Raw genomic sequence first — 27,899 nt, 5'->3', positions numbered from 1 at the left:
TCTACCACTGTATTGAGATTTCCCTTCACTACAGCAGAAGAATTACAAGAGAACTGAAGAAATCGCTCACTAAGGCATTCAAACTTACACCACAGCATGTTTATACCTCCAAAATTCTCACTCAACTGTCAGATCTCTAAGAAATTTCAAACCAACAAAGGAGCACAGGGCATAGCAGCCGGACCAGATTATGTCTGAGTGTACACTGCAGGCTTCTTGGTATCTTGGCAGAAATAGTAATAACAATAATTATTATAAGCCCCACTACCTTTCATATGACCTTCATCCTCTTCCTTCTTCAGCTCTGCCATATTTGTAGCTCTATCTACTCTAGGACAGATATCTGTCTGTTCCATTGATACAAACACTGTAAATTCTTAATCATCCATGTCAATAAAGAAAAAGAATTAGTACCAACTCCATTTGCATTTGTCCTGGGACCAAGTACCTCTGCTTGGAATTCATAAATAGGAAAGGCTGAGAAATAAAGCAAGGAAAAATCCTACCAGTACTTCTTTTGCACTTTTGAATACAGAAAATAGAGAAGAAAAGACATCCAAAATATTTACATTCTTAATTCTTATTTTTTCAATCTACAATTAGATATAACTCTGGGGGGTACCTGGGTGACTCAATCAATTGAGTGTCTGACTCTTGATCTCACTCAGGTCTTGAACTCAGGGTCAGGGTCATGAATTCAAGCCCCACATTAGGCTCCATGTCCACCCAGCATAATAATAATACCTTTTAAAAAAAGATGTCTTAACTTGGAAAATCTCCTATAAAGAGAGGGGCAGGAGAGAAACCGGAAATAGTCTAAGATTCCAAAGAATAGTTGCCTTATAAACCTTATCTACTCCTATGATTTTAGCTGCCACCTCATGACTACCAAGTCTGTCTTCAATCCAGACGTCCCCCTGTATCTCAGATATACATCTCTCTGGCAGACGTTCCCAAGAACATCAAATTTAACATATTTAAACATAATGTTGCCTTCCCCTCAAACTCTTGCTGGCTCCTGGGTTTACAGAGTTGGTGATCACTGTCTAAGAAGCTACCCAAGAGAGCCAACTGTGAATGATCCAGGACTTGTCTCCTGATGGCTGCCCACAGGTAATCAACAGCCAAGTACACATTGCTGCTTTTAAGGAATTCATGGAACACCTGTTTTCAATACAGACCTGGTTATGCAGAATATAACTACATAATCAAATACGTATTCACAGTACAGTTACCAAGACTGCTAATTTTCAAATAATTAGAGCATAACAAAACATACAATACTGAGAAATATAAGGTAACCCTTCTAGCACTTCCTAATTATTTAAGTCTCAGGAAACTATAAATGAACTAAGTAAGTCATATGTAACCGTGTTTGTGGGTGCATGCCGTTATCTCCAGGCTTTTGCAAACATATTGAAGAGGAAAGAAGTAGACACAGAAGACAAAGGATAGAAGGCTGAGTAGTAGGCCTGGCCCACCTGATAAGCACTTCCATTCCTACATCATCTTATTCAGAGGAGGCTCCCAGTTTTGAGTATAGAGGTAGAAAGAACAGGCATGTGCTTCCGTTCATCCAGGCTCAGGAGGGGAAGCTCTCCAGCAAGTGGTTTAGGAACAGCCCTGTAGAACTCTCCTGCCAATGATACGTGGTGGTAAGTCTAACAAGGAAACAGCTCTTGAGAAACGTTTCACTGCTCCTAAAAAGGGACATGTGGACAAGTGCTCTCTCTGGCCACTGCATACTATGACGATATGACACCTGGACTATGTGGATGGCATTTTACAGCCTAAGACAGAAGCCAGAGGCTGGAGACGCAGAGCAGAAAAGGTGACAGAGCCTGGGGACCTTCATCAGATTATCGAGTAGCTGAATTTATGCATATGAGGCCAATTGTTACCAACTGTTCATGTATGATAATAAATTACTATAAAAGACACCCTGAGTGGGTATTCTCTTACCTAAGGCTGAATCCACCATAAGTGATACAGACTAAATAAACATGAGAATTTTCTAGTTTTGCGTTCTGTTTTTAAAAATATTACATGCTTGCCACTCCTTCTCCCATAAAAGAGAACTGCAGGCAGTAATTTTATGCAGCCCTTTCAGAAAAAGGATAAACAGAAGTTAAATATACCAACATAGAGAGGAGAGGAAAGTCCAGCTGATTTAAAGAAGAGCTCATGCTTAGCTGCCTCTGGAAAATGTACTGTCATAATCGCCCCCAATCCTTAAAATGCTGTCAAAAGCAGCTAGCCCATTTGTCTCCAATTTATTTATTTGGGGGGCTTCTTTTAGTAAAAAATGGGCAAATATGGGTGTCAACTAGTATCACTCAAGAGCCTTTTAAGCTCTGGGCTCTGCAATCTGTCACTGTTCCAGAATAGAGCAAGCAAGTGCTTCAGCTCACTTTCAAACTAGATAAACTGAGTCTAAATACTGGGCAAGTATCAGCATGGTGTTCTCTTGCAATCATTGCCTCCATCCATAAAAGCATGTCTTATACCATAACACCAAAAAAAAAAAAAATTCTCAGCTCTCCCCAAACAAGTTTAGAGCTTAATTTTACTTTTTAGCATATATGTTCATTTTTTGCCACTTTAGAGATTTTTATCTCTGAAAAGTCCATTTGACTACCTGGGGGAAAAGGTGTTCCTCTCCCCCCACCCTGGCCCCAACACTGGCAAGGTGAAACACGATTTTACTTACGTTTTAATTTTTCATATGGACTTTTTTAAAAACTAGTTTTTCTCATTCTGAATTTTAAAAATTGTCTTATAAATCATAACTCTGCTGAAATATAGAATAATACATAAGACCTAAATTTTAGAAAACAGGGATACGTGGGTGGCTCAGTAGTTGAGCATCCACCTTTGGCTCAGGGCCTGATCCCAGGGTCCTGGGTTCAAGTCCTGCATCGGGTTCCCCACAGGGAGCCTGCTTCTCCCTCTGCCTATGTCTCCCTCTGCCTCTCTCTCTGTGTCTCTCATGAATAAATAAAATCTTTAAAAAATAATGATAAAATAAAATAAAATTTAGAAAACATTTAATATGAAAGGAAACTGATGTTTTGAAGCTATTTGCCCTTAAAAAAAAACCCTACTGAGTGAGGTAAGCCTTTTTGTTCTGTTCTACGAAGGACAGAACAATGGGGAAATGGGTTTATTTGTAAGGAGGTTTAATGAGACACCAGGAGGAACTTTCTGAATAAAGACACATTTCAAAGGGAGGCTACAAAGGGCACATTTTCTTCATACATTTATGATTTTATTGCACTCCGCAGACATCACAGAAAGGTTCTGGAGCATCATGTCTGTGGATCTTCTGTTTCCATACGAGGCACCAGAGAAAGGGGGACCTACCGTCTGAGCTGTGAACTGCACACAGCATCATCAGATCTCCAGATGAAGGACAGGTGGGTGTGGGTGTTCTGTGGCGGTCACGCAGCTCATCCCATCCACACCAACCAGTCTGCTAAGAAATCATTACCTTTCTCACGCTTCTGCAACCAGCACATCTGAACAGAATGATGGTATAATAAAAGCAGCGCAAACACAAGTGTAGGAGTTGAAAATGAAAAGAGGCTTTAATAAAAAACAGTAAGTGGAAAACAAATATATGGCACTTGCATGAGACAATTCAAAAGTTCCCAATTTTTCTCAAGAGCTCATGAGAAATGCTGTTGCCATTCGCACAAAAATAACGTTCCGGAGCACGTCAGAATCGTTTGCTAAATGACTAATATGGCCAAGCGTTTACATATAGAATTTTAACTCTCGGGAAAATCTCTAGTGGTTCGATGCTTTTCTTTGGCAGGTTAATAATCCTCTCCTCCACACTGTATTCAGACCTTAAATCTGCATTTGATGCCCCCAGTTCCTCTTTGGAAACCCTGAGTGTGAGGACAATATGATTGTGAATCTCCCTCACTTTACTGAGCCCTCCACCTTGTCACCTGCCAAGATTTAACCTCAAGGAGGAAGATAACCTTGGCTGACAGAGGACCTCACCCAGGCACACCCTACAGAAGGCACCCAGGCCGACTCTGTAGAATGTGTACCTACTCAGGGAGGGCTAAGGCCTCAAGCGTGAGGACCAGTGAGCTTCCCAGGAAAGAATTCATCCTTAGAGAAGAAGAAATCAGGGTATGCAATATCCCACAATATTTGGAGACTAATATTCTGTCCAATTTCACAGAGTGGCTTTAGAGCGCTGGCACAGTTCAGCTTCCAGGAGGAAGGTACACTGATTAAGGCAAGGCCAGTAGCCTCAGAGCCACACCAGTCTCAGCATCTAGAAGTATGTCCAACAGCAGCAGAGGAGTATCACTGTAGGTCTCAGTGGGGACACCCATCCTCAGCAGCCCAGAAGCCATGGGCACCCTGTCAGGGGTGGGAGGTGACCCTGGCAGTTTTGTGGGCAGTGGGAAGCAGTACCTTTGGCAAGGGCAGCATTTTGCATAGGGAAGAGCCTACCTCTGGCATTCATTACCTTGCCCCAACTGAAAAAGAGCCATCTTTAGCAAAGCTAATGTCTAGAAATTCTTTTGACCCTGATCACAACATATCTTAAAATTCAAAATTTTGTTTCTGGTTAAGAAAAGCTGTAAGAAGAACAGGACTTTGGGATTCAGGGATTTAATGTGTTCATCTAAATTTTTTACAAGGGACTCTAAAAATTTAATTTAATATAGAAACTTACCAACTTTTGAGACACAAATCAGAGTTGAGGGTAATTGTGTGTAAGTCAGTGGGGCTAGCTGGCCACCCAGCTGCCACATTCCACTGTGGCTTTGCTGGGACCCTCAACTTTTCTCTCACAGGTGCCGCACTAGAAAGCCCCTCTGTGCTCGAATGAATAGCCTCTCAGCACAGAGATGGCTGACAGAGAACAAGATGTTGAATTATCCCTGGGATGTCTAGACCACACTGATAACTACCCTGAGCTGTAGAAATAAATGCTAAGGCAATGATAAATGCACCCACCTAATATCCTACTCAGACTGAACAGCTAATCTTGGAATTACATAGATCTTAAGTCTCCTCCTACAAATAAGTCCTTTGCTAAAACAATACAGTGCCAAATGTGATTAGAAATCCACTCTGCTCATGCCAAAAAGGAAGTGTCTTCTGGATTATTAGCACAATCACCCACCAGTTTTATCGTAAAGCCAATTTATCTTCTTGTGTTTTAGTGTAGAAACATGCAAGCAAGAGAGTCAGAATAGATGCTAGGGTAAGTACTTGGCCTTATTTTGGTGGGAATTAAATGCAATGCACAAATAAGGAGTCATTATTCTCTCTCCATGAAAGATATAAAACTTTCCTTTTGGGTGATTTTATCAATAAAGAATTTTTAAAATCCGTTTTTTATTGCTGATAAGCAATTTTGTTCAAATCATTTGTCACCAACAGTGGGTCTGCAAGCAAAAGATATATATGAGGAAAAAAAGAAATACATGTTTATTGTCAAAATCTTTTCTTCTGTGAGCAAATGAAAATGACCAAGTGTGTCATTTGGAGTCATGTCAGAAGTGTGCAAAGCTGCCTCAGGAACCCAGAGACTTTAAAAGCTGCTACACTAGCAAGCTTTTCACCATGCACTGTGCCTTCCAGAAGCACATCCTCCTTTTTGCCATTTAAAAATAGGAAAGCATAAGAGATAGAAGTGAATACTTTCTCCATCCAGAAGAGTTCATCTGTACCTACAAACCTTTTTGCCTGAATACCTTCTACACACTCATATTTTACCCAAGCACATCAAGCTTCCTTCCAGGAGCTCAACACCAATCCTGTGAGAGTTACTGTTGACCCTTGAACAACACAGGTGTTGGGAACCAACCCCTGCATAGTCAAAAATCCATGTGTAAACCTTCACCTCCTCAAAAACTGAACTACTAACAGCCTACTGTTGACTAGAAGACTTGTTGGTAACATCAACAGTCGGTTAATACATATTTTGTATGTTCACAAAATACACTGTATTTTTTCTTTCCTCTTTCTAAGAAAATAAGCCAGGGAAAAGGCAAAGTTACTTAGAAAATCATCAGGAGGAGAAAATACATTTCTGTGTTGTATTTATCAGAAAAAAAAACCACATATAAGTGAACCCATGGACCTCAAATCCATGTTGTTCAAGGGTCAACTATATTCTAAACCCAATACAAAATCAAGAAAAATGATGTATCCAAATAAAAGAAAATTATCCAAATAAGAAAGACAACTATATAAAAGTCATGGAAGGCAAATGCCTATCTCTTCTGAACACCTCACTGTTGATGTTCCTCAGTATTAATGCCAGTCATCAACAGATTTACTGCTACAACTCCACATGACTCTTGGGGATCTGCTTTTCCTTCTTCCCCCTGTACATGCAGAACATATACGGGCTCCCAATTCACCTTTGTTTCTGTTTAAGAAAAAGGAGTGAGGGACGCCTGGGTGACTCAGTGGTTGAGCATCAGCCTCCGGCTCAGGTCGTGATGCCGGGGTCCTGGGATCGAGTCCTACATAAGGCTCCCTGTGAGGAGCCTGCTTCTACCTCTGCCTATGTCTCTGCCTCTCTCTCTGTCTCTCATAAATAAATAAAATCTTAGAAAGAAGAAAGAAAGAAAGAAAAGAAAGAAAGAAAGAAAGAAAGAAAGAAAGAAAGAAAGAAAGAAAGAAAGAAAGAGAGAAAGAAAAGGAGTGAGAGTAAGGCATTCTTTTCACAAGCCACTTATAGCAAAGCCCTGGTAAATGTCTCATCTTTATTCCTTTTTGTAGAGGGAGGTATTTCCTACAGTGAGAAAAGGTACAACCTTCCTACAATTTCATTTTCTGTTTTGCAACAACGTCATTAGGAATGAGCATCCAGGGATCCCTGGGTGGCGCAGCGGTTTGGCGCCTGCCTTTGGCCCAGGGCGCGATCCTGGAGACCCAAGATCGAATCCCACGTCGGGCTCCCGGTGCATGGAGCCTGCTTCTCCCTCTGCCTGTGTCTCTGCCTCTCTCTCTCTCTCTGTGTGACTATCATAAATTAAAAAAAAAAAAAAAAAAGGAATGAGCATCCAATATGCCCACATTCATGGTATAACTAGGAAGTCAGAAGGACAAAGAAACTGGCACTCCTCAGTGACTTGCTGGCAGCAACATGGGGATGCACGCAGCATGGGGGAGGGGAATGAAGCACCCTAAAGTCAGAGATGGAAGACTCCAGAAACAGTGTTCTTCCACTTCATGTGTGTGTGCCCCAGAACACACTATTCCCAAGCACCTCAATGCCTTATCCTAACACACTTCCTTTTCTTTTTATTATCTTCTCTTGGTTCTGCTTGTAGATGTTTCCTTGATATAAGTAAGCTAGTGCTGAAAAGCTTCCAATTTAGTTTTCAAAGGGGATTTGAAATCTCAGAGGCTAGTCTTGACTCTGAAAAGAGAAAAGCATGACGTCTGAGAATGGAAGACCTTCCTTTTCCACACACAGGCCAGGTATCCTAAAACAACATGAAAAAAGGGGTTGAAAATAATGCCAAACTGGGAACCAGAGAACGTGAAAGGAGTTATTAATGCCCAGAACCTGCCAAAAACAGACCACCAACACTGGAGGAAAGGAAAGTATGCAGGCAACTATACACACAAAGAGATACATGTGTGTGCGCACACACTCATACACATGCACACACTATGTCTGGATAAGATATAAAATCACCGTGCCACTCAATATGCCCTGTCATCGCTGAGTAGATGTCTTTCCATCACCTGAATGAGAGTTTATGTGCTAAAGTTATCATTAAAAGCATTTCAGGAGTTTTACAGAAGTCCGAATGGGGATGTTCCCCTTTATCAAAATATACTGAACTTTGACTGGATGTATGAAACCACTATTTCTCTTATTGACCCTCTGAGAGTGGACGCAGTTGAAAATGAAATATCTCCTTTTTAAATACATATGAAAAAAACACCTTGAGGACTACATCAGCAAGAGGCTACATAAATAAATAAATAAGCAAATAATCAAATGAATAAAACCAGATGAGCCTGGAGCATTCCATACTATCACAAAGTAAGGAAGTGCTCAAAACATACAAAAATGAGGGCATTTCCAAGGGATACAGGAGAAGCCTGAAAGAGCTCCAAGCACCCACAGTGGGGAAAATTAAGGTACAAAATAAATAGCATGGAATTAGATTATGCCAACGGTGTAAAATAAATATCCAAGAGATCAGCTGATACAAATAAGTGATTGAACAATAAATCTAGGGGAAGAAGGGTTACCTGTTCCGTAAAAAAATGCTACATAATACATTTAGCTACATGCCAGTACAGGAGCTGTTAAGTGTGCAGACTTGGGACTCAATGGCCAACTTAACAAATTAATGTGTGAAAAAGGAAAAACAATAACTTTATCGTGAATAAACCTGATAAACTCTACTTGAGCCAAGTCATCAGGATTAACAGCAAGTAAAGTCATGTGGATGACATGCACACCTTCATGTGATGAAAATCTCATCTCTGTGATACTCTTTCCCCAAACCCATAATCAGTTTAATCATGAAAAGAAGTCAGACACATTCAAAGTAAGGGACACTCTACAGAACACCTGACCAGTACTCTTTAAATCTGTCAAGGTCATAGGTTCTAATCCAGGATGGTGACCTATGAGTTTCCTAAACTCACCTCCTCCACAGACATAGCAAATCCACTGCTACACATGGAATAATTCCCTGAAACTAGCTGAGCAACCACCACATATCAGGCAAAAGAAAAAATACTCACATCGAAATGGTGAGAAAGGCTGAAACACTCAGCCATAAAACTGCCATACTGGCACACCCTGAACAGTGAGGAGGGAACTCATAACTCTCAGCTTCACCCTGAAGAGCAAAGTTTGGACCCAACGTCTAACACCCCAACTTTCAGTAAGTACACCTGCGGGTCAGGCCTCTAAAACACCTACCTCTGAAAGCCACCAAGGCTTGCATCCCTGAGGCCCACAAGACTATAGCAAATGAGGAAATAGTTCTTAACAGGCCCATGAGGACCTGCTATGGCTCACTGCCCCCATCCCACCCCGGAGTTTCAGAGCATAGGCAGACAGAAATACCTATTTCCCAGTCTTTCCCAAAAGAGACCAATTTGCATATCTTAAAAGCACGGCTTGAAGGTCAGGTACCTAAGGTAACATACATCTAGGGGGCTTACTGCAATCTTCTCTGCACACCTGGGAATCTGGTGGGTACCACCTTTGTATTCTTCCTCTGCCCTGCTCCAAGTGGTCAGTGTCTCCCCAAAAGGAGCTTGTGCACACATCTGGTGTCTTGCTTTTTGTGGCTGCTGCTCAGAGGATGCACCTCTTAAACTACTGGCTCTGGTGGCCAGTAGCGTTTGCATTCACAGGTTTAAGAGTACTATAGCAAACAAAGAAACAGTTCTTAACCAGCTGTCCCCCCAAAACTCAACCCAGAGACAGCAGACAGAAATGCTCATTTCCAGGTCTCTCTGAAAGATGTCTATCAGCATACACTATTTTTTTCAAAGATTTTATTTATTTACTTGGCAGAAAGAGAGAACACAAGCAGGGAGGGAGAGGGAGAAGCAGGCCTCCCACCAAGGAAGGAACTTGATGAGGGACTCAATCCCAGGACCCTGGGATCACGACCCAAGCCAAAGCCAGACACCCAACCTACTGAGCCACCCAGGCACCCCTATCTGCATACTTTAAAAGCCACTGCACAATCCCATCCAATATCAGCAGAAGGCAAATTCTCTGAAGTGCACATGGAACACTCTTTAGACAGATTATATGTTGGGCCACTAAAAACAGTCTTACTACATTTAAGGAAAATGAAATCTAAAGGTGCCTGCTCAGGAAACCCGGGTGGCTCAGTGGTTGAACGTCTGCCTTTGGCTCAGGACATGATCCCGGGGTCCTGGGATCGAGTCCTGCATCAGGCTCCCCTCAGGGAGCCTGCTTCTCCCTCTGCCTATGTCTCTGCGTCTCTCTCTGTCTCTCATGAATAAATAAATAAAATCTTTTTTTTAAAAAAAAGCAACTTCTCCAGCCACAATTGTCTGAAACTTTAAGCCAATTAAAAAAGAAAACTGGAAAATTCACAAATATGTGGGGTTAAAACAATACACTACTGAACAATCAATGGGTCAAAAGAAGAAATCAAAAGAGAAATAAAAAAAAAACAAAAGAGAAATAACTGTAGACAAATGAAAATGGAAATACAGCATAACAAACATTATGGGATGCAGCAAAAGCAGTTATAAGAGGGAAGTTCATAGAGAGAAAAGTCTACATTAGGAAACTAGAAAGAGTTCGAATAACAGCCTAACGTTACACCTCAAGGAACTAGAAAAAGAAAAACAAACTAAACCCAGGTTAGTATAAGGAAGGAAATAACAAATAACAAATGGAAGAAATAAATGGAAGAAACTAAGACAACATAAATGATCAATAAAAATAAGAGCTGTTTTTTTTTCAGAAGATAAACAAAATACATAAACCTTTAGCCACACTTTAGACAGACAAGAAAAAGAGGGAGAGGACTCAAATATATAAAATTAGAAATGAAAGAAAAGACATTACAATTGAGACCAGATAAATACAAAGGATCATAAGAGACCAGTGTGAACAATTATAGGCGTTTTACCCAATATCCAGAAATAGTGTTCCTATGAAATCTTTCATACATCTAAATGGCATAAAGAAGCACTTATCATTAATTTATATGAAAAAAATCTTTTGAGTATTCCCAGACCCAAAAATCAACCTCTCTTAGACTTTTCTGATACCATCTTGCTAATGGATGCACAAAATAAATCAAGATAAATCACAGATGCTCACAGACACAATTCAAAGCTATGTCAGCTTAATGGGAGAGGCTGAGTGCAATTCCTGGAGAAGAAGCTTGGTGGCACCACTTTCACTTCTTGGAGTGTATACTGCCTCTACAAAGGCTCACTGTAAAATAAATGCTCAAAGTGTTCTCACTTTTTGTTTTTTCTTGTAACAGCAAAAATCCTGTTCAAATTTCTTCCAGTTAGTGAAAACAAGCACCAATGTAGGCCATCTGTAAAAGTGAAGTGGAGTAACACGTACAAGAACTTTTCGATAGCAGGTGATACCCGTACCAGCAAATTGGATAACCTACTAGAAATGTTAGAAACATATAACATAGAAACATATAACCTACTGAGACTGACTTGTGAAAAAATAGAAAACCTGAACAGATTGATTACTAATAAGGAGACTGAATCATTAATGAAGAACCTTCTGACAAATAAGAGTCTAAGACCCGATGGCTTTGCTGGCGAATTTTACCGAACATTTAAAGAAGAATCAATGCCAGTCTTTCCCAATCTCTTCCAAAAACAGAATAGGAAAGGGCTCAATATATGAGGCCAGCATTACCCTAATACCAAAACCAGACAAGGACATTACAAGAAAAGAAAATAACATACCAATATCTCAGATGAATACAGATGCAAAAATCCTCAACAAATTATTAGCAAACTGAAGTCAGCAATACAAGAATAGGATCAAACATGATCAAATGGGATTTACTCCAGGGATGCAAGGATGGTTCAACATCTACAACAATAGATACACCACATTAACAAAATGAAAGATAAAAAACATATAACCAGAGGTGCCTGGGTGGCTCAGATGGCTAAGTGTCTGCCTTCAACTCAGGTCATGATCTCCAGGTCCTGGGATCAAGCCCCTTGTTGGCTTCCTGCTCAGGGGGGAATCTACTTCTCCCTCTCCCTCTGCCCCACCCCCTACTTGTGTTCTCTCTGCCTCCCTCTCAAATGAATATTAAAAAATCATATGATGATCTCAATAGATGCAGAAAAGTCATCTATCAAAATTCAACATCCATTCATGATAAAAAAAAACTCTGAACACACTGGATGTAGGGAGAATGATTCTCAATATACACAAGTGGGCATCCTTGTCTCCTTCCTCCAAGGTCAGGATGTCCGCTCTCACCACCCTTATTCAACATAGTACTGGAAGTCCTAACAGGAGCAGTTAGGAAAGAAAAATGAATAAAAGGCATTCAGATCAGAAAGGAAGAAATAAGACAGTCTCTCTTTACAGATGACATGACATTATATAGGGAAAACCCCAAAGACTCCACAAAAAACTGCTAGAACTGATCAGCAAATTTAGTAAATTAGCAGGATACAAAGTCAATAGACAAAAATCAGTTCCATTTCTATACACTAACAAGCTAACAGAAAGAGAACTTAAGAAAAAAAAATTCATGGACATTTAGGTGGCTCAGTGGTTGAGTGTCTGCCTTCAGCTCAGGTTGTCATCCCGGCGCCCGGGGATTGAGTCCCACATTGGGCTCCCCTCGAGAACCCTGCTTCTCCCTCTGCCTATGTCTCTGCCTCTCTCTGTGTCTCTCATGAAGAAATAAATAAAATCTTTAAAAAAAAGAAATAAGAAAAAAGTTTCATTTGCAATTGCATGAAAAAGAACAAAATGCCCAGGAAAAAACTTAACCAAAGAAATGAAATATTTGTAACTGAACACTATAAAACATTGATGAAAGAAACTGTCAAAGACACAAATAAATGGAAAGACATTCCAGGCTCATGGATTGGAAGAATAATATTTGTTTACAAGGCCCATATTACCCAAATTTTTCACAGAAGTAGAAAAAATAATCCTAAAATTTGTATGGAACCACAAAAGATTCTGAATAGCCAAAGTAACCTTAAGAAAGAAGAAAAAAGTTGGCAGCATCATGCTTCCTGATTTCAAACTAAATCACAAAGTTTCATGAATCAAAAAAATATAGTACTAGCATAAAAACAGACACAGAGATTGGTGGAACAAAAGAGAGAACCTAAAATAAACCTATACAAAAATGGTTAACTAGTGCTCCCTTTGGCAGCATATATACAAAAATAGTCAACTAATTTGCAACAAAGGAGTCAAGAATACATGGTGGGTTTCAGGATAGTCCTTACAATAAACGGTGCTGGAAGAACTGGAGAGCCACATGCAAAAGAATGAGACTGAATCTCTATCTCACACTATACACAAAAATCAACTCAGCATGAGTAAAGGCTTGAATTTAAAACCTGAAACCGAGCTCTTAGAAGAATACATAGAGGATAAGCCCTTGATGCCAGTCTTGGCAATGACTTCTTGGATTTGACACCAAAAGCAGATCCAACAAAAACAACAATAAACAAGTAGACAACACCAAACTAAAAAGGTTCTGCACAGCAAAGGAAACCATCAACAATGAAAAAGCAACCTACCATATGGGAGAAAATATTTTCAAATCACATATCCAATAAGGAATTAATACCCAAAATATATAAAGAACTCCCACAACTCAACATCAAATAATAATAATAATAATAACAACATCAACAACAATGATAATAATAATAATAATAAATACAACTAAATGGACAATAGGTACATGAAAAGTTGCTGAACATCACTAATCATCAGGGAAATGTAAATCAAAACCACAACTGAGATATCAAATCACAGTTGTCAGAAGGGCTGTCATCAAAAAGACAAGAGATAACTTGCATTAGCAAGGACGTAGAGAAACAGAACCTTTGTGCACTGGTGGTAGAAATGCAAATCAGCACAGCCACTATGGAAAACAGTATGGAAGTTCTTCAAAAAATTATAAATAGAACTACCATATGATCCAGCAATCCCACTTCTGGGTATATATGCAAAGGAAATAAAAACAAGAGATCAAAGAGATATCTGCCTTCCCATGTTCACTGCACCATTATTCGCAAGAGCCACGATGTCAAAATGACCTAATTTTTTTTATCAGCGGAAGAATAGATAAAGAAGATGTGATGAGTAAAAAGGAAATCCTGCCATTTGTGACCACATGGATGGACTTAGAAGGCATTCTCCTAAGTGAAAAAGCCAGACAGAGAATGATGACTACTGCAGGGCATCACTTATATGTGAAATAAAAAAAATAAAAAAAATAAAAAACAATCAAAAAAAAAAAAAGGTCTACATTAGTAACAGGGAGCAGAAAAGCAGATCATTAGAATTGAGGATGGGGCCAAACAGAGAGAAACTGTAAAAAGGGTACAAATTTTCATCAATAAGAAGAATAAGGTCTGAGGATCTAATGTATAACATGGTGACTATAGCTGATAACACTCTTATATAATTAAAATTTGCCAAAGGGCAGTAGAAGTAAAATGTTCTCTCACACACAGAAAAAGATAAATATGTAAAGCACCGGACGTTTTCAGTAACTTGATGGTGGAAATCCTTTCACAATGTATGTATATCAAATTATCATAATGTTCACTTTAAATATCTTACAATTTTAGTAGTTAAATAAATAATTTTAAATAAATCTAAAAAAAAACTGTCAAGGTCATGAAAAATGAGGAACATCTGAGATACTGTCACAGATCAGAGCCTGACTAAAGGTACATAACAACTAAATACAATGTTATCTTGCATTGGATCCTGGAATATAAAAAGGACAATTTAAAAACTGGTAAAATTCTATTAAAGCCTAGAGTTTAGAATTTAACATTAAGCAAAACCTGAAATTGGGTGACAGATGTACAGGAAATGCCTTTACTATCTTTGTGACCTCTTCACAAATCTAGAATTATTCCAAAATAAAAGTTTTTTTTTTAAAAAAAAAAAAGATGTACTAGAAATCATATAGGACAGGCTTTAAAAAATATGTGCACATGTCATGGATTTAGGGCAGGAAGATCCAAAATGAAAAACAGTTTGTAACAGACAAGTCAGGAAGTCATAGTGGAGATTCTTAATGATTAAAACTGGCAGGTATTTAAGGAGATTTTGGCACTTTTGACACATTCCCTGCTGCAGAGCGTCCTATGGTCTCTGATCAAGCACACTCAGCCAGAGCAGGGCGAAGGCTAAATAATGAACCAGCAGATTTAGACAACAAGTCGGACCAAAGTACTATAGAAATGGAAAGCAAAACAAATTTCACTGTAAACAGCAGCATTACACATTGGAATAGATCAATAAAGTGACCAGGAAACCTCTATTTTCCAGGCTTAAAAAAAGTCAATGGAGCCTCAACCTGTGGATGGGGTAAAGGTAGCCCTTATCTATTATCTTCTCCCTCTGACATCTAGTTGGTAGTTTTCGTTGACTTCTAGTTGCATTTCATGTCTGTTGCATTTATCTGGGAAGTAGCATATGCCACCATGTAGATCCTGCCTTCTATATTCATTCACTGATTACACTCTTCCAATAGTCAAGTCAATAAATATTGGATGCCCATCAAGCACTATGTTGGGCATTAAGGGTGCATTGTCATGAATAAGATAGTTACTGTTCTCAAACTTTCCACTGAGGGCAAAAAACAGACAATCAGTAATTTTAAAAAACAGCATGTTAAGTGCCATAGAAAAAAAGATGCCTGCTCACGATGCCTAAACCCAGTAGGGGCACCTAATAAGGACTTAGGTTTATAGGTGACCACATTTAAGTTGAGCTCTTTTTTAAAAAATATTTATGTATTTAGGAGGGAAAGGAAGAGGGAGTGACTCTTCAAGAGGACTCCCCACTAAGTGTGGAGCCCATCATGGGGCTCCATCCCATGACCCAAGAGACCAAACGAAGACCTGAGCCAACACCAAGAGTTGGATGCTCAACCAACTAAACCACCCAGGCGCCCCTAAATTGAGTTCTGAAGGATTAATCTGAGGCCAAAGGCTCAATCATGTGCATTTGAATCTTCCCAAGTCTGGGGCTCAGTTCCTTGCAAAGAGCAGAATTGAAAAGTCTGTGAATTATAATCATAATAATTTTGATAACATGGATCAAGATAATAAATTGGAGCCAAGATATAATGATGAACAAGGAAGAATTCCAACTCTCAAGGAGTTTTTAGAATTTTACTTGCTCATCCTCTTACCTGCAATGCCAATCACAATTATGGGGACATCTTTGGCATTCAATAAAAGTTTGCTGAATGGATGAGCTTGTTCAGGCTCCTCACATTCAACTAAGTACCAAGTCCCAAGAGCTCTTATTTCACAATATTTCCTACATTTGTCCCTCCTCAATTTTTGTTGAGTCTGTCACGGTCTTTTGTTATTTCCCCCTCTCTGCCACAAAGAGAGACTAATGCTGGTTTCTCCAACTCCAGGCTCCCATTCTTCAACATTGCAGATTTTCTGAAATGTGGACTTACTCCATTCAGACATCTTCCCTTTGCTTACAGAATAAAGTCCAACCTCTCCAGGACTCAGGAAGCCAATCCCAGGGAAGTGACAAGTACAAGGCAGCCTCGTGAACACAACAGTGACGGGGGTATCACGGCCCAAGGCCTATGGACTACAGAGAATAGAATAGGAGAAGCAGTCTGAGAAGGAATAGCCAGAAATAAGCAGTAAGCAAGGGGAAGGGCAATATATACATTTTACTTTATTAAAAAATAAGCTATCATGGAAATAATGATATACATAAGGTGTACAAATCTTCAGTGTATAACTCAATAAATGTTACTTTGTAACCACATCCTATAAAAAGAGACAGAACACTGTTGCCCACCCCATCCTCCCACCCCCACCAGGAGCCTTCCTAGTTCCCATTTTACCTGCAAAGGTAATCATGAATTCTGACTTCTATATTCGTCATCTAGCTTTGCTTGTTTTTTCACATAAACAGAATCAGTCTCTGTCTCCACTTACTACTGTGTCTGAAAAAGTCATCCACATCATTGCATATATAGGTACACATTCCTACAGGAAGTTATGAGAGTTATAGAAGTTCCTCACTTTAATCAACACTTGTTATTGTCAATCATTTTAATTTCAAGCATTCTTATGGTTGTATAATAATGTATGATTTTAACTGTTTACTTCCTTGATGACTGATGACATCAAGTACCTTATCATACATGTGATGGCTTGCCTATATTCTAATAAAGTTCTTGGTCAAATGTCTTGCTCACTTTTGGGGAACTATCTGTTGCTATTGATTTGTAGATGCTTTTTATATATTCTGGATACAAATTCTTTGTTATAGAGTGTGTGTTGGAAATATACCCTGTTTTGTGATTTGCCTTTTCATTCTCTTAACGGAATCTTTACTGTCAAAATTACTTAATTTCACTGTAGTCCAGTTCATTAATAACAATAGATTAGAACTATTAAAAATAATAATAATAAAAATTTAAAAAAAATTAAAAAAAGAACTATTAAAAACGCTTAAGAATTTTTTCCCTAGTCCAAGTTGATGATTTTTTTATTATATTATTTTCTAGAACACTAATTGTTTCCATTTCTAATTTCAATTTATAACCTAAACTGATTATTGTGTATGGTATGAAACAGAAGTCAATATCCATTTTTAAAGCAATGTACAACTGAGATAGAACCATTTTTTAAAAGACTATCTTCTTTCCACTGCCCTTCTGAACCTGCCACTTTTGTCATAAGTCAGATACCTATCAATAATAAAGTATACACAGGTCTGTTTCTGCATTCTCTATTCTGTCAATTGATCTATTTGTTTTATCTATTTGCTATTAAGCACCAATATCACACTGCTTTAGTTTATAATAAGTTTTGACACATGGAAGCAAACTTCTGACTTCATTCTTCTTCATCAAGATTATGCAGGCTATTCTTGGCCATTTCTATTTCCATATAATTTTTAGAATCATTTTCAACACATATATACACACAAACTTGTTGGGATTAATTGGAATGGTATCTACTCTCTAGCTCAATCTGGGGTGAAGTAAAAAGAGGTCTTAAGAATTAAGATATCTGATACTTGGACACTAATGTAAATAGTAAAAGTTTTTAGCTTTATTTTGGAATAATTTTGTTCTAATTTGATTTTGCATATTGACCTTTTTGCAGTGCCTGTCATAAATCTAGGGGCATTATTAACTCATTAGATATATCAATGGTTTATTTTGGATTTTCAAATGCACATACTCATCTGCAAATAACGACAATTTTAATACTTCTTTTTCAATCCTTATGTTATTTCTTTTTCTTGCTTTCTTGCATTGGCTATGACCTCTTGTACACTTCTGAAGAGAAGTCATGATAGTGGACATCTTCATCCCACTCACAATCTATGCAAGTAATTTTTCAATATTTCACCATTAACTGTGATTCTTAAAAAAAAAACCTTTATCAGAATAATAAAGTTTGCTTTTATTTCCACTTTGTTGAGAATTTTATCATGCTTGTGTATAGAGTTTTATTCAATGCTTTTTATTCATCTGTTGAGATAATCATATGGGTTTACTCTATCATTCTGTTAATATGATAAATTACATCAACTGATTTTCAAATTTCATAGCAACCCTGCATTACTGAAATAAATTCAGGTTTGTTATAATACATCATCATTATATATGACAATACCTTTGTTTTAACTATATTTTACCCTTGTCTGAACACTACCTTCCAAAGGTAGTGTTCTTATGCTATTTTGCATTTTCCTGCCTTTTTCATATCACTGTGATCATATTATAACTATTTTTTTAAAAGATTTTATTTAGGGCAGCCCTGGTGGTGCAGCGGTTTGGCGCTGCCTGCAGCCCAGGGTGTGATCCTGGAGACCCTGGATCGGGTCCCACATCAGGCTCTCTGTATGATACCTGCTTCTCCCTCTGCCTGTGTCTCTGCCTCTCTGTCTCTCTGTCTCTATGAATAAATACAAAATCTAAAAAAAAAAAAAAGATTTTATTTATTCATTCATGATAGAGAGAGAGAGAGAGAGAGAGAAAGGCAGAGACACAGGCAGAGGGAGAAGCAGGCTCCATGCCGGGAGCCTGACGCGGAACTCGATCCCGGGACCCCAGGATTAAGCCCTGGGCCAAAGGCAGGCGCTAAACCACTGAGCCACCCAGGGATCCCCTATTGTAACTATAAAGCCATAAACATCTTGAGGGAGGGACCCTGCTCTAGTTTCATATATTCTCCACCATTTGGAACACATTGTATGTCATATGAATGCCTATTACATGAAAGTCTTCATAATCTCCTAACAAAATGTCTTTCATGGGACACTTGCATGGCTCAGTGGTTGAGCATCTACCTTCGGCTCAGGGCATGATCCCGGGATCCGGGAACGAGTACCACATCAGGCTCCTTGCAGGGAGCCTGCTTCTCCCTCTGCCTATCTCTTTCTCTCTGTGTGTCTCTCATGAATGAATAAATAAAGTATTAAAAAAAAGTGTCTTTCACACAAAAAGCATCCTCAATAAATAGCTGTTGACAAGTCCCATCTTCTCAGAGTACCTCCTTCTGGTATTGCTGGATCAGACCTAACAACTTACTGGCAGGAGCACAATAATAGTTCAAGTCAGAGAAACAGTACAGTCATAACGCTCACTGTCCACTTTAGAGGATAAAGAATCATATTTATCACACAGTGGCCTCGACATCCAGTCCCATGATACCATGTCAGGCAGTTCAATTTGGGCCTACTTCATATGTTAGACAGCAATGAGATTTGCCAATGCAATTCATTCTACCTAGGAAAGTTTGCCATGTTCTTCACTTTTTCCCCATAAGCTCTGCTTACGGGCTTGATCTGTGATTTTAGAAATTGGGCTCCTTTTTCTGTTTGTGAGAAAAACAAAAATGTACTTTTTTGGTTAAAAAAAAAAAAAAGGTCTGTCTTTTAACAACCACATTTTGGCATTTCAACTCTTCCTGAACATTCATGTTGTACTCTAAGCTCTCACAACACAACCTATGTAAGCGTGAATCTTAGACAATTCCGTAAGTTTACATGTCCCCAGTACATGCAGTTGAAGCAACACTTCTGGGCTGATATCTTAGCAGCAAATCTACATCTGCCTTTGATCATGTGCTCTATCAGTCAACTCAGTAGAAAAACACAACAAAAGATCCATCACATTTCTTTATCTTTGGAGCTAAAATAGAAAAACTGAAATCTGTTATGCAGGTTTAAACCCAAGATAGACACAGAAGACTGCCAAGAAGAGCAAACACTTCTAGAGAAACTGGCCAGAAATTGGTATACAGCTATGATATGGAAGAAAGAAGGAAAGAGAAACCTTAAGTCCAATCATCTTGAACTTCTCAAATTAAATATATTGAATATGATATGTCATAGACGATGATTACCTCAAAATAAGTCAATAAGCCACACCCGGGGATCCCTGGGTGGCTCAGCAGTTTAGCGCCTGCCTTTGGCCTAGATCGTGACCCTGGAATCCCAGGATCGAGTTCCGCATCAGGCTCCCTGCGTGGAGCCTGCTTCTCCCTCTGCCTGTGTCTCTGCCCCCCCCTCTCTCTCTCTCTCTCTCTCTTTCTCTCTGTCTCTCATGAATAAGTAAAATCTTTAAAAAATAATAATAATAAGCCACACCCAACAGAGTTCAAAGAATCAAAGGTTCTTCAAAATAAACTGAAATGTCAACTCACGGTGAGAGAAGTCCATTAGTGGAATTGATATTTGCTACCTGGATAATGGACACAACATGAGGGCCATTAGAACACACTCCAGAGACATCTAAACTTCTATTTCTTGACCGATGACGGAATCCTGCCAAGGCTTCAGCTTTGTTCTATCTAAAATCTCAGGAAACAGTCCTGGTAAATGTTAATGTACTTAAACATTTGCCAGATTAAAATTATCCTATAACACACAAATTGAACAATAATACATAAAGATAGAAAAAAAATGCTTTCTGGGCGCCTGGATGGCTCAGTCGGTTAAGCATCTGCCTTCGGCTCAGGTGATGATATCGGGGTCCTGGGATCCAGTCTTGCATCAAGTTCCCTGCTCAGCAGGGAGTCTGCTTCTCCCTCTGGCCCTCCCCCCTCCTGCAAAAATAAATGAATGAAATCTTTAAAAAATTTTTTTTAATTTTTAAGAAGAATATTTTCTGTTCATTTGATTTTTAATGGAACATGTTAAAGATTCATTCCCTTCAGTTGCACTGTTTTTGGTGTTTTACTGATCTGTTCTGCGGGGGACATATAAGACTTTCACAAATTTGTTCTGTAGGACACATAATGGCGTTACATAAGATAAGCTTAGATCACAGCAACCAAGTTTGCTCCAATCCATCTTTTATTTGCTCATCATGTGAATAATTTACTCCAGGAGGCAAAGTGAGCGCTTGGCATTTATTTACTATTCACCAGTAACATAAACTGCATTTAAGCAGGTGCATATTCACGCTTAGAGGAGACAATTTTTTAAGTAACGCACTCACCTAAAACCAAGCAAGATACTAAGGCTCGCTACAAGTGTGAATATTAAGGATTCTATCTTTTACTCTTTACAAATTCTCTCCTCTGCTTTCTCTTGCTATTTTAAATACGTTTTCTGAGCCATTATGCAGATCAGTGAAATATCTCTCGACTTGATTCCACCAGCACAGAGCTGGGAAGGAAAGCAGGGGTTGGGGACAGGGCAGGGAGCTGGTCTCTGCTGGCAGAGTCTGCTGAGAATGGGAACAAGAAGCATCAGGCTCAGAATGGCCAGGTAGGGCACACTCAGGGTCCCAGAGCATAGAGCGGAAGCCAGGCAGGGGCAGCCTGACAGCCCCAGGAGAGTGAACTGGCCCTCCCGGCCAAAGGTCTCATATATTCTGGGTGCAGGACTACAGTACAGGCCGGCTGATCTCAAATATGACAACTGGAAGCTCTCTGGGTGGAGCCTAAGGGCTCAGCCAGAGAGCTAGCTAACACCTAAGACGCAACCACACCTATAGGTGCCACGCATTGAACACATAATAAAGCCACACATTGTGCTAAGTGCTTTCTTTATGCACTGTGATCACCCTAAGAGGCTGGCTATGGATGTCCTCTTCCCCTTTCTTCTGGGTCTCGGTCAGATCACCCTCCTCACCTCTTCAGAAGCAAGCCTTGGCCTTGAAACCATCTTTGGCCAATAAACAGGTGTCAAATGGATGCCTCCCTTCTGGGTGGAAACACTGAGAGACTTTACATGATTTACCATCTTCCCTTTAGCTGCCTTAACAACACGTATCAGGATGGAGCTTCCAGCAGGCCAGGCAACTGAGATGAGGACAATCCCCTGCTGCTGTAGACTGAATGTTTGTGTTGATACAAAATCCATACATTGAAACCTAATCCCCAGTGGGCTAGCATCTGGAGGTGAGGTCTTTGGGAGAGGATTAGGTCATGAAGCTGCAATCCTCATAAACAGGACAGTGGACTTAGTAAAGGGTCTCCAGAGAGCTCCCTCAACCTCTCTACCCTTCCAGGACAAGCAAAAAGGCAGCCATCTGTGAAACAGGAAGCACCCCTCACTCCACCCTGAATCTGGTACTTTGATCTAGGGCTCCCTAGCCTCCAGAACTGTAAGAAAGAAATGTTCACTGTTTATAAGCCACTCGGTCAATGGTATTGTTATAGCAATAGAAAGGACTGGGAACCCCTGCACGGATGAGACACATGAGGTAAACAGACTTTATCAGTGTTCCGTCCCCAATGCAATGAGATAGACAGATGGACTATCTCCCAGGATCATCCCAGCAAATCTGTGACTCCTTTAAGGAGGAATGTGAAGGTATATCCTTGTGACTCTGAGTCCTTTGCCTAAGATCACAGAATCAATAAGAGACAGTCTACCTAACCAGAGCTCCACTGTTAACCACACTTTGACAAGAGCTAATTGAGTACGCAGGAGAGAAAATAAGGCATCCCTAGCTCCGTAAATGGCATCAGGAAACTTCTACAAACACAACTGGCATAAAACCAGGCAACTGAGAAGAGTAGCTTCTGCAACTCTCCTACTGTCCTGTGGGACAGTCAAATCGTATTACATGGTCACTCTTAAAGTGACCCAGCCCCAGGGAGGACTGAGAGAACAAGGGTGGCTTAGGGGGTTGAAGGAATGGCTCCCTGCTCCTCTTGCTTGGCTAGACCGTAATCCTTCACTTTCACATTACACCTAAGGTATTAGAGGATCCTACAGAGCCTAAGACTTCCATTGTTTAGCCTTCCACAGCCATGGATGGGCATGATGAGGCTGAACAAGAAGGGAAGATTCTAAGAACCAAAAGCATTATTTGTAGCTAATAAGAAAACGTCCTATGGATGGCCATCAATTTCACCTTTTCCTGAAACTTCCAAGTGGAGTCCAAAGTGCCGAATTCATGGTACAAACCTTTGTACCTTCTCATCATGAGACAGGAGCACAAGAATCCCCTCACATGCCTTTATTTCTTAACGAGTATTCATCATAAGTACTGACCAACAAATGACAGAAACAGATTCAAAGATGGGCTGTAAGTATTCCTATCCTTGACCAGTTCATGTCGCGTCTCACTTGTGTGGCCTGGGTATTAGTCCTGTAGCCTTTAAACCAGAAAAGGAGATAAATTATCCTCACTTGTAGCTAAGTGGGTGGAGGTATATTCCTTCCCTGTCACTTTACTTCGTGTTATTGACTTTCAGATTGAGCAATGCCTCTGAAGTCTGGACAGAGTCCACACACTACCACATTTCATTCCAGGGAATTCCGTTATTGTGATGACTGAGTATGTGGTGTCATCTGAAGCCATAACTTATTTATGCCCTTAATACTAGATTGGCTTTTTAAAAACCAGCAAAATAACGTAGGTTGTTTTCATGCATGTGATCTTCATCACGATTATTCATTCATTTCTTTAACCTAATAAAAAATGGTGGTCATCCATTTGATTAGACGGATCAAAGGGATTTTTAAATTGCCATATATTACCTTTGAATTTCATATGACACTCATCACTCATCCTAATCTGCGTGGTGCCACATATGTTCAGAATGCTGTCTACAATGAAGTCAACATCACATTTTCATGCTTTGCACGGCAAAAATACACTAGGTTACATTTGTTATGGGTTTTTAAATTTCAAATATCTAAACGGAAATTAACATCGAACTACCTGAAACAGTGTACCACAACCTCTGATATATATAATAAATACCCCGAGCTTGAAATCAAACAAAATTTATATTTTTATGCTCAGTTAATTTTTTCATTGTACTTTCATAAATACTATTTCATTGAAAACGTAGATGTTTCAAAGAAGCAAGAGAATATCGCAAATATTTCCCTGGAAGCAAAGCCCCCTTTCTAACTGGAAGCAGATATAGAGAAGATCATCAGAAACAGAATACCTGTCTCATGAAGTGTATCTGAGAGAGCAAACAAAAATGCTATGTTGATTTAAATGACAAATGAAGTGACTTTTTTTTTTTTTTTTTAATGCAATGCTCTCTTTTGGAGCATCTGAGTGAAGAAACAGGCATAGGTCCTCACATGCTTTTAAACAAGCAGACTTTCCTTTCCTTGGTCTAAAAGCCTCAGGAGACACTGAGCATCCCACACTCATCCAGAAAGGGGAGGCTGCCAGGGACCACGCTGGTATGCCTTGAAACTGTCAGTGGAAACGGCAAAGTGAGCAGCCATTTAAGTACCAGGTGGGCAGTGTCCCTGACTCAGGGGGACATACAGAAGGATGCACTACTGGTTTCCACTAAGAAGAGAAAGGAGATGGAGCAGCTAAAAGCACAAGATGCAAAAGAATGCACATTCAGAGAAACTGGAACAGAGATTATTCTGCACCGCTCTAAGACTGGACCACTCTCCCTGGTACTAACATCAGACACCAACATCCGGAGCCAAATTCCATGAAGGTGATCTTCGCTGGCCTTTAAACTAATAACCCACCAGGCCCTATGCTAATTCCGGGGCTTGCATTTTTAAGTGGATTCTGCTGCCTTTCAAACAACTTGCTATCCCAGAAGTCAGTTACTTCCATGGTGTTAGGGATCTGAGACCTCCTTTGGATGCTAGGAAATGGTTTCTCTACACACGAGACAGCCTGTTCCCCCAACTGGAAGCTTTAAACTCGAGCTTTCAAGGGACTTAATGGGGCCCTCAGAGGAAAGGCAGAGACCTTCCTTGCGGAATGTAGGAGAAGTACTCCCTGGGAAGCTTGCTGGTGCTGCAAAAACCGGGAGAGGAGGAGGAGAGGGAGGAGGAGGAGGAGGAGGAGGAATGCTTGGGGGGGCAGGTGGGAGTGAGGTCGGTGCGGCGGTAGGTGATGTGTGAGTTTCCGAAGTTCTCCGTCTTCTCTCTCTGTCACAATTGGAGATGTGACCCAAATACAAGGAAACCGCCACACTCCATTAACAGACTCAATTTGGCTTGTGCAGCTCCGCGGGAAGCAATAGCGTCCTCTCCCCTGGCTAGTTGCGCTGCACTCTTGAGAGAATTCTCTTAGTTTCGTTTTAACATCTGGTTGAAGGGGATGCTGACGGGCCAGGCTGGAAACCGTGGATCCGCTAATCGCCTCTTTAGAGGGGCTGCTCCCTTCCAGCACGGCGAGCCCCAGGGGCTCAGCTCCAGCGCCCGGAACGCCCCCGGCGCAGCGCGCGCTCGGGGCAGCGGAGGTCCCGGGGAGCACGGCGGTGGCTCGCCGGCGCCTCTCTCCTCGCACCGCGCCCAGCCCTCCCTAGTGGGGCGCAAGTCGAGGATCGCCAACTGCGCGTCCCGGAGCACGGGCTGCAGACAACTCTCCCGGCTGGAGCGGACCCAGGCCGGGGGCCGGGGGCCGGCGGCCGGCGGCCGGCGGCGGCAGCCTCGCGGATCGCTAGAGGGGAGCTTCTGGACGCAGTGGCACAGCCCCAGACACCTCCTCGACCCTCCAGAGCCCACCACCGTGCGCCGCGCGTTCCTCGGAGCCCCGCAGCGGCGCTTCCCCTTCTCGCGGCCCCGCGGGGGCGCCCCCAAGACCGCGGCGCGGATGAGGCCGGCGGGAAGCCCGTGGGGAGGTCGAGGCGCGCGGGGGGCCAGGCGGTGCCGGGAAAGGCGCCTCCCCTCCCCGCTCCCCTCCGCAGCCCGGTCCTTCCCGGCAAGAAAGTGCAGGCGCAGAGGCCCCGCGTCGGGCGGAGGACGCGGCCGCCCCCGTCCCCGAATCGAGCCACCTGCCGGGTCCCCGCGCGCGCTCGGGCCACCTCCGGGGCAGGTGCGGGGCCGAGGCCCCCGGGGAGCGCGCCGCTCTTACGTGCTCCAGCTTGTCTTTCCTCCGGAGCCAGACGCTGGCGCTGTAGTCCTGCTGCTTGACGCTGCTGTAGAAGTTCGCGCCCACTCGGGTCAGGCTCGGCGACGGTTCCTTGGGGCGGCTTTTGAGCCTCATCTGCTCGAAGCCCTCGTGGGGGGAGGCCGAGAGCCACTCGTGCTGCCGGATCTCCATCCTGACATGACCAGGCGACGGCCGGCGCGCAGCGGGCTGGAGGGCGCGCGGGAGGCCGGGCCGGGGCTGGAGGAGGAGCGAGCGGGCGCTGGGGGGCGCGGGGAGCCGCGCGCGCGGCCGGGCGGGAGGAGCGCGGCGGGCGGAGGGAGGGCGAGGTCGGGCTGGGGGAGGGGGCGGGGCGGAGGGGGCGAGTCGGCAGCGCGAGGCCCGAGCGCCCCGCGCGCGCCGCGGTGGCCGCGACGCCCCCGCCCGCTGCGGTCCGAGCGGGCGCCCCGCACGCCGGCTCCTTGCGGCAGCGGCTGGACTGGGCGGCCCGGGGCGGCGGCGGCGGCGGCGGCGGCGGCGGCGCGGGTGCGGTGCGGGTGGGAGGGGCCGCGGCCCGCAGCCAGCCCGGCCCGCAGGTTGGTGCAGTGAGGAGCCGCGCCGCCCGCCGCCCGCTCCCGCCTCCCTCCCGCCGCCCGCTCCCGCCGCGCTCCCTCTCGCGGGCTGCACCCCGGCTCGCCTCTGCCCTGGACAGCGAGCCGCCGCCGGAGGGGGAGCGCCGTCTCCGCGCCCTCTCCCTGCCGCTGGCCCGGCGCGGAGCCGGATCCCCAGGGACACCCTGGGCCCCGCCTCGGCCCTTCCCCCACTCGCCCCTGCGCGCCTCGGTCGGTGCACCCCGCCGCGCCCCGGCTTCCCGGCCCTTGTTCGGAAAGTTCTGTAACTTCCCACCGCGGGAGCCCATCCGTCCCACCGTGGGGACGCAGAGCGCAGGGCGCCTGCCTGGCAAGCCACCCCCCCCTCACCCCCCGAAAATGGCCACAAGGACAAGTGTCTTCTGGAGCCGTGCACCCTACTTTCAACCTAGGGTGCAGCGCTGCCCATCCTCCCAGGTGCAGTGGCTGGGCGGCCTGTTTTGCTGACCCGCTGCCCCCCGCCCCTGCCCTGGGTGCGCCTGGAACCCCTGCACGGACCCAGGCAGCCTCTCTGCAAACGCCCTGCCTCGACTGTGCCTTTCGCGAGGTGTTGGTGGCCCGAGAGCTCTGCGGTCCTTTCTCGGAGCCGTCCCTCACCCCCACCTCACCTCCAGGGCCAGGTTTTACTACCCGGAGGGTTTTTGCTGCTTTCCCTCCCGGACCCAGTCTCAAAACAGCCAGGCATGATGATTTTCTGGAAATAGGGCGGCATGTTAATAGTTAAATCTTAAATCTCTTTATCTTCTGCTGTCTTTGCATTCAGCATCCCAGAACATTTTTTTGGTTTTACTGAGAAGCTCAATAACAACTCGTGTCAAGGATGTCTCAGGTCCATTTGAAAAGCTTGAGAAGTGTGTGAAAGCTGCAGAAGTATCTGGGAGGTTTTAAAGAGGAGGGCATGGAGGGTAAACCTCTCTTCAGCCCTTGGCTGACCTGTTCCCCAAAAGTCCGCCTTGGATGATAGTTGCAAAGAAATTCCGGGTTGCAGTGTGATGGTTTTGTGAGGACAAGGATTGTCTCATGTCTCCATTTAAATAAATGGTATTGTAATGATGGAGGTCAATTTGGGGACAAAGCAACTAAAAACAAGTAACACACACACCCACCCACAGTTTCTAGTTATTCCAGATTAGTTTTTTAAGGGACTGAATCATATTGAGTTGTATGTTCCCCCAACAGACAGATTTTCTCTAAATCTCACAGTTACTCTGCAAGATAAAGGTTATCA

General features: G+C 42.6%; 1 protein-coding gene across 2 annotated transcripts in view; it reads right to left on the bottom strand.

Moving 5' to 3' along the window:
- PLD5 (phospholipase D family member 5) overlaps positions 1 to 26,295 on the bottom strand; it is a 409,798-nt gene extending 383,503 nt beyond the window's left edge. Inside the window, exon 1 of one of the 2 annotated variants that reach the window (XM_072830387.1) lies at positions 26,028 to 26,295. Coding sequence is in view for 1 of the 2 variants with exons in the window: in XM_072830384.1 (XP_072686485.1) it covers positions 26,028 to 26,216 (189 nt within the window). In the remaining variant the exon portion in view is untranslated. The remainder of the gene's footprint in view (positions 1 to 26,027) is intronic. The other variant, XM_072830384.1, reaches the window with a different exon arrangement.
- Between the last annotated feature and the right edge of the window lie 1,604 nt (positions 26,296 to 27,899).

This window comes from Canis lupus, chromosome 6 (genome assembly GCF_048164855.1).
Source record: "Canis lupus baileyi chromosome 6, mCanLup2.hap1, whole genome shotgun sequence".
Classification (NCBI taxonomy): domain Eukaryota; kingdom Metazoa; phylum Chordata; class Mammalia; order Carnivora; family Canidae; genus Canis; species Canis lupus.
The sequence above is the reverse complement of the archived record's forward strand: the minus strand, read 5'-3'. Positions and strand labels throughout refer to the sequence as shown.